This window comes from Haliotis rufescens, unplaced genomic scaffold (genome assembly GCF_023055435.1).
Source record: "Haliotis rufescens isolate VD_foot unplaced genomic scaffold, xgHalRufe1.0.p SCAF_13, whole genome shotgun sequence".
In the NCBI taxonomy this organism is placed as follows: domain Eukaryota; kingdom Metazoa; phylum Mollusca; class Gastropoda; order Lepetellida; family Haliotidae; genus Haliotis; species Haliotis rufescens.
In genome coordinates, this window is record NW_025963813.1 from 25,660,605 (window position 1) to 25,668,654 (window position 8,050).

Genomic DNA, 8,050 nt, shown 5'->3' on the forward strand with positions numbered 1-8,050 from the left:
TTTGTTTTCCAATTTCAGAGCTCGAAGATGGGATATTGTTGAGTTGAAACATATTCATAACTAACCAGGAAATAACCAGTTTTTGCTATTCACGTTTTACACCAACACAACTTGTTATGTAATGAATCATATGTATCGCGATGCAGGGTTTGTAAATCAATGTACTGCCTCATATTGGGATACAAAACTGTATAGCCATAACCTTGGTCTACCAGTCCACACTAGTTCTTTTTGGGGTCACAAGAAAATAAAAACTGAGGCAAATGGAAAGTTGGCACTCACCAACTGCGGCGTTCTGCAGCATGATCTGCGGGTTGTAGGGGAAATTGGAGAGATAGGGTGGGCTGTGCATTGGCTGGGGGATCACTTGCACCTGGGGGATCTGGGACAGGGCTGACGAGGACCGAATGTTGGCCATTGTCACTATTGGGGGTGCTTGTGGTGGCGCTGTAGGCGTCCCGGGGGTGCTGGTGCTTGTTCGCTGCTCAGACATGGTTTCAGTTTGCCGTCCTCTTTCTTAGTCTTCTGGAAACAATCAGTTACCATTGTTTGTAAATAAACTTAACAAAACTTATTAAACTATTGCCAAGTTGGTTAAATCAAAGAACTCTAATTGACTATTAAAATAATGTTTCATTTCCACAGATATTGATGCTTATAAATATATTGCCATTAATTCATAAACATAATAAATCATTGCCAAATGTATGCTGCCGTATTAGAAAGAAACATTAATATTTTCATGCTTAGCTATTCATAGTAACTTGTTCATTAACGTAAATAGTAAAATGCTGCAGTATTTATCATAAATTCTCTATCAGCACCAAAAAGCTGGTAATAACAGCTGGGCACAAGTCCATGTCGTCAAAACCAGTTTATCCTGGTGTGGGTTATCTTTGCTTTGGGGATTTCAACACTTCGTTTGTTTTTTGTCATCTTTCGCATTGTACTTTACTCCTGGGGAGTAGGAAGACAAGCGTAGAATACGGTAAAGACTCTACAGAGATAAATGTTCCGTTAAATATATGACTAAAATATTTCAGTTATGTCGTCTGTTCGTGGCTGCATTGATGGATTCAAATATAGCTGCACTCTGATACATTCACTGAAATGGTTAGGAGGGTGTTAGGTGATGTTGATCTATTGGAGGATCTAGACACCCTTCCTTACTTATCTGCCCCTGTTATTCAGGGCCAATGACCCCCCATGGGGAAGATTTGTCTACCGGCCCCGTCGTTCGTTTTGGGGTAAAATTTAGGTATTCTTTTAACAGCAATTAAAACAAAAGCAGGTTAAATAAATCAACATAATATTTGTCTATCGACTCACCAATGTTGTATTTGCGAAAGCATTACTTAATATTAATAAATCGTCAATATACTCACAAAGAACTTGCATTCTGACTTTATTAACAGACGGCCATTTTGTTGACCTATTATCAGCCGTCTTCTATTATTATACGTCACTGGCACCTGCTCGTCGTTGATTGGTTGAAGGATATCAAACATCAATTTCATTGGATGAGACAAAGAGGGCGGTGCTCAGTAAATACCTATCCGGACAGAGAATTTCCAACGCGAATATTGATGTTGTCTGTTGCTTAAAATTTGTCACACATCTAAAAAAACCCAAAAAAACGTGCATATCAAGTCTTACACGTATTGTATACTCTGTAATATAAGCCATTGTCAATATGAACGAAGCAATCGATATCATGATCTTCTAAATTGTTATAACAAAAGCACAGGGCTTCATAGACAATCAAATTTGAGTTGCTTCCCTTAGATCATCTGACCACTATTGGATAGTTCTTATTCACGATGTCTACACCCACAAACCCTAAACTGTGACAAAATATTCATAGTTTACGCACTGCGTGGAGAGTTATATTGACATATTCATTGGCTAAGTGTCTTTGAATGAGTGAACTATAAATGTTTTCAGGATGTAATAAACAAGTTGTAATAGAAAAAAGTAACAGTGAAAATAAAAACACAACAACTAAAAATATGTAATCGATAAGTGGTGAGTGAGTATGGTTTTTGACCTTGACACCACCCCCCCTCAGTTGCCCCTCTCCCCTGGATTTTTTTTATAGAAAACATTTTTCCATGTGAAAGTTAACTTAAATAATAAATGAATAATCTTATTTGAAATGGACTAGCTTGTTTGGTCTACAGAAGTGGAGTAGTCTCCCATATCATTATACACGTTGGAATGCATTTACAAATCAATAGCTTCTAAAACAAAACACCTTTTTTTATCAATATCATGTGCATTTTCTATATCGGGTGAATATCGATCACGTTATCCCTCTTTACGGTGAACTTTAAAAAATACCAAGTAACTACAAATTGAAAACGTGTGAAAATAACTCCGTGCATTGTTAACTTTTCGCACATGTACCTGATGCACAATTATCATTATACTTCCAGTGGCGGATCCAGTGTGTGTGAGTGTGAGTGTGTGTGAGTGTGTGTGTCAGCATGTGTGGTGGTGGTGGTGTGTGTCCGGCCGACTGGAATATCGCCGACTGCGGCGGCAAGACAACATCCATCCACCATGGCACCTCGCTTGCCATGGGGCATATCTGTCCTAAGATTTCTGTGGCTGTGTAGTGTTTGATGTGCGGTAGCGTCCGACATGGTGACATAACATGCATGACGATGCTGAGATGAACAGCAAGAGTATTCTGTATTCACATTCATGGGGATGACGTTTCACTTCTCAATGTAATAATCTATACATGCACACTGGGACTGTAGGCACCGATTGACAAAACAGATGATCGAGTCCTCCCCCTTCTACACAAGTAATGGTACGTAATTTGCCCAATTCATGGTGTAGAGTAACGTACACGATGTCGTCAAACGATTATTCATGGGTAACACTGAATAGTACTGCCTAGGATTGTGTGGACGGAGCGTTGTTCACAAATTAACATTTTAAAGCAACTTCCGAGAGTTTATTTAGGGTCCATGGTTTAATAAACAATCGTGTGGCGAATATGAACGATACAGCCATATGCGTTTTGAAGTGAAAATGAACATTTTACGTGCGCATCTAGTGATATGGTTCCAATAACATTCGACATGTACTGACCAACTGTGCGTTACTTTCGCCTTCTTTCCATACACGGCACAGTGCTTCAACCATTCAGTCAGGCTGTGTGTACAATGTTGTCATTTCTTTAAATAATGACACCATGCAGTCAGTGATCCATATGCAGAGGTGGGGTGGGGTGGGACGTCCTGACTGTGATCCATCTGTAGAGAGAGGGGGGCGGGGAGTGTTTTGTCAGTATTCAATGTGTGTGTGTGTGTGTGTGGTTCTCCTGTCAGTGATCCATGAGTAGAGATGGGGGAGAGGAGGGGGTTCTCCTGTCAGTGATCCATGTGCAGAGAGAGGGTGTAATATATTGAACAACAAGCATGGCGGGTTCATAAAATAGTTTACTACGTCATCCGGTTTGGTACATGCGTGTTACGTCATCAATTACGTACATGTGTATGACGTCACAGTTAACCCTTTATCCTACATCTCCCTTCCTCTGAAAGTGAAAACAAACGAAATTTAACACTTTAGTGTCCATTAACATGACGTCACTGTTGACGATAGAGTTAACCCTTTATCCTATATCCCCTCTTCAGAAAGTGAAACTAACTAAATTTTAACACTTTAAAGTCCATGAACATAGAATGTTGAACAGGGCGCCGTTGCACAAAACAACCTTAGCGCTACGACTGTCGTAAGTCGATGTTAAGGTATGGGGGTTACGATCACCTTAGCGCTAAGATCGCTTGGTACAACAGCGCCCTGGTAACTGAACACATGAACAGTTCAATCTTGATATCTTCTGGGAATGTTGACAGGTCTACCAGACTGGCTTTGTGTTTTCCATGGCATTTTCTTTTGGACCGTCTTGGGTTTCAGACTTTACTGTTTTAGTGTCATCTAACTCTGGAGTGATTTCTTGCTTGTCCTTCATGTTGCCAAAGTCTTCCGCTGTTGTTCTGATGTGACGTCTATTTCGTCTGTATGCTTTGCCACTGTTAGTTGTCACCTTGTATGATCTTGGTGAAGGGTCGACTGCTGTCACAACAGCAGGATTCCACCCGCTCTTCTCCTGTACTCTGACATATTGTCCCGGATTCAGGGGAGACAACTCTCTGCTCCCTTTGTCATAGTAGTACTTTTGTAGATCTTGCCTGTATTCAAGTTGTCTTTGAAACAGGTAGTGATCTTGTGCTTGTGGTTGGAGGAGTGCTTTTGACACAGGCAAGCGGCTCTTCAGGCGCCGGCCCATCAGCATCTGTGCTGGCGACAAGTTCACTTTGTACTCAAGCAGGGACAGGTAAACATCTCTTCCACTTGCCTCTGCCTTTTTCAACATCATCTTGACTGTCTGTACTGACCTTTCAGCTTGACCATTCAATTGTGGGTATGTTGGGCTTGATGTCATGTGGGTGAATTCCCATGCCTGTGAAAATCTGCGAAACTCAGTACTTGAAAATTGTGGACCATTGTCTGTCATGATTTCATCTGGTATTCCGTGTCTAGTAAAGACTGACTTCAGTGCTGTGATAGTAGTTTTGCTTGACAAGTCAGTAAGTTTCACAATTTCTGGATACCTTGTAAAGTAGTCCACACACAACAGCTAGTCACTGTTTTTGTATACAAACAAGTCCGCACCAACTTTAGCCCATGGTCTTTCTGGTATGTCATGGTTTTTCAGTGGCTCTTTTGTGTTGCTCTTTTTGTTTTCATTGCAGATTGTACACTGTGATACAAAATCTTCGATATGTTTGTTCATTCCAATCCAGAAGAGTACATCTCTTGCTCGTTGCTTGCATTTCGTTATTCCCAGGTGTGCTTCATGAATTTTTGGTAACATTTCTGCTTGCAGTGCCCTTGGGACAACTAGTTTGTTTCCCTTGAAGACTAGATCCCCAACTACACTCAGTTCATCACGAATATTCCAGAAGTGTTGTACACAAGCTGGAACATCTTTGCTGTCCGGTGACCAACCAATGAGAATGACAGATTTCAAATTGCTGTAGTTGCGGGTCATCTGCTGTGGCCAACTTGAATGTCTCCACTCTAGATGAAGTCAAGGGTAGTTGTAATATAAAGTTCACATCAAACTCTGTCTCATCGAACCAGTTGTCATCAGCTGGGAGATATGCTCTGCTTAGAGCATCAGCAACGATAAGTTCTTTACCTGGACGGTAAGTAACCTGTAGATCATATTTCTGCAGATGGAGCAACATTCTCTGCAATCTTTGTGGTTTTCGAAAGATTGCTTCAAGGGGCTTGTGGTCTGTTTCTGCGAGGACAGGTTTTCCATATATAATATTGATGGAATTTCTCATACCCATGCAGGATTCCCAGCATCTCCTTCTCGATCTGTGCATATCTCTTCTGTGCACTTGTTAGTGATCGTGATGCAAACCCAACTGGCTTTTCAGCTTGTATGAGCATTGCTCCTAGTTCTTCAGAACTGGCATCAACTGACAATGTTACTGGTTGAGTGACATCGAAGTACTGAAGTACCGGAGTGTCTGTCACTTGTTTCTTGAAATTCTTGAAGCATTTTCTCTGGGGTTCTTCCCAGTGCCATGCAATGTCTTTTGACATCAACTCCCTCAGTGGCGCAGTTTCACTGGAGAGATTTGCTATGAATTTTCCTAGGTACTGAATCATGCCCAGGAATCTCATCAAGTCATGTTTGTTTTCCGGCTCTGGCATTTCTCTAATAGCCTTCACCTTTTCAGGGTCCGGTTTTAGTCCATCCTTTGTCAGAAGATGTCCAACATATGACACTTCTGTCATTCTTAACTTGCACTTTGATCTGTTTAGTTTCAGACCACTTGACTGTATCCTTTTCAGGACTGCATACAGTCTCTCATCATGTTGCGGTACATCTATTCCCCACACTAGCACATCATTAACAATGCATTCTGCACCAGTAAGGCCCTCTGGTAGCTGAGACATTGTTCGCTGGAACACCTCTGGAGCTAATTTAACTCCGAAAGGTAGTCTTGTGAAGTGGTACCTACCATATGGTGTGTTGAAGGTGCACAGTTTGGAGCTTTCTTGATCCAGTTTGATCTGCCAGAACCCGGACTCAGCATCCAGAACAGTGAATACTTTAGCACCAGGTAAGTGTGACATGATTTCTTCCACAGTTCTCATGGGATAGTGTTCTCTTTTCACAGCCCTGTTTAGATCTTTAGGATCTATACATATGCGCGTCTTGTGTGGTTCGACTACAGTACCATGCTGTTCACCCAGCTGGTTGGTTCTGTCTGTTTGACAACGACACCAAGCTTCACCATTCAGTTGAGCTCAGTTTTTACTTTTCCCATTATTGCTGCTGGCACTTTTCTTGGTGAAGTACAACAGGTGTAACATCATCCAAGAGTTCAATGTGATGTTCTCCAGGCATACAACCTAGCCCGTTGAATAGTTCTGGAAATTCTCCCAGAATATCTTTATTCACCTCTGGACTTCGTAACACAGGTCTTTCAACTGCATGTATGCGTTGCACCAAGTACATGTTTTCTTTCCCAGAATGCTAGGTCTGTCGTCTTTGACAACTTGGAACAGTATCTTGTAACCAATTTCCTTGTGTGTGCACTCTAGCTTTGATTGTCCAAGTGGGGCCGTCTTATATCCAAAATATGAAACTAGTCTTGTTTGAGATTCTGACAACTGTTCATCTACTAGTTTCAAACTGTCATACACTCGTTTGGGGATGACATTACACTGTGCCCCTGTATCAAGCTTGAACTCTACCTGTTTCTTGTTAATTGTCAGAGTTTCTTTCCAATCCTCATTATCACAATCTGACTCCAGCATTCCTATGAATAGTTGGTCAAAATCCTCAATTTCAGACTCTGAATTCTCCACAACATGTACATGTCTGTTTTTGTTGTCAGGGCGGTCACGTCTATCTGGCATAGGTTGTCTTGCTTTGCACATACTTGCAAAGTGGTGTCTGCCACCGCACTTGTCACAAATTCTTCCTGCAGCTGGGCATTTATCCTTCATGTGATTATATCCACATGCCCTACATCTTGGATACTGTGCATTTCGCCTGTCTTCATAATGTCCTCTTTGCTTTTTGTTCTTCCTTGTCTCGTGTGTGCCTCCTCGTGCACGGCCTCGTGCATAAATGGCATGAACGTTTTGACTCTGTTTGTTCTTCACTCAGAACTTTTAATTGTTGTGCACTTGCCTCAGTAGCCCTGCACAGGTCAACTGTACGAGTCAAAGTTAGGTCAGGTTCTCTCAATAAGAGCATCCTCATACTGTCACTTTGTACACCACAGACAATTCTGTCTTTAATTAACTCAGAGACCATATATCAGTATATGGTCTCTGATTAACCCTTCGGTTAAGTCAGCAAACACAGTTTTTAGCTTTGTTTTTCAAATCTGTCACATACTGGTCTATAGTTTCCCCTATTTTCTGTGATCTCGTGAAGAATGCATGTCTTCCTATAGTCAAGTTTTTCTTCGGTTGACAATATAGTTGAAACTTCTGTTTAACTCTGTCAAACTTTTTATCGTCACCTTCATTCACCCATTCGAACAGATTGAATACCTGTACGGCTGATTCTCCCGCCACTTGAAGCAAGGCCGCACACTTCACGGCCTCTGACTTTGCAGCGATTCCGCTGGCAGTTAGGTAAAACTCAAACCTTTGAAGCCATCGTTTCCAGTTCTCGGCTAGATTGCCTTCAAAACTCAGTTCATTTTGTGCTCGTAACTGCTCCATTCGGCCCAGTTTTCCGTGTTCACTTCTGACACCATGTAATATATTGAACAACAAGCATGGCGGGTTCATAGAATAGTTTACTATGTCATCTGGTGTGGTACATGCATGTTACGTCATCAATTACGTACATGTGTATGACCTCACAGTTAACCCTTTATCTTACAGAGGGGAGCGCAGGGGGTTCTCCTGTCAGTGATCCATGTGCAGAGAGAGGGGAGAGCAGGGGGTTCTCCTGTCAGTGATCCATATGCAGAGAGAGGGGAGAGGA

The 8,050-nt window shown here is 41.8% G+C and overlaps 1 protein-coding gene across 5 annotated transcripts in view; it reads right to left on the reverse strand.

Annotated features, from left to right (window-relative positions):
- Positions 1-1,482, reverse strand: part of LOC124110779 (polyhomeotic-like protein 1) — a 37,091-nt gene extending 35,609 nt beyond the window's left edge. For 4 of the 5 annotated variants that reach the window (XM_046470189.2, XM_046470185.2, XM_046470188.2 and 1 more), the window contains exons 1-2: positions 1,386-1,482; positions 283-525 (exon numbers count right to left, since the gene is read on the reverse strand). In XM_046470189.2, coding sequence (XP_046326145.1) covers positions 283-493 — 211 coding nt within the window. In that variant the 5' untranslated portion in view covers positions 494-525; positions 1,386-1,482. The remainder of the gene's footprint in view (positions 1-282; positions 526-1,385) is intronic. The other variant, XM_046470184.2, reaches the window with a different exon arrangement.
- Positions 1,483-8,050: the final 6,568 nt, after the last annotated feature.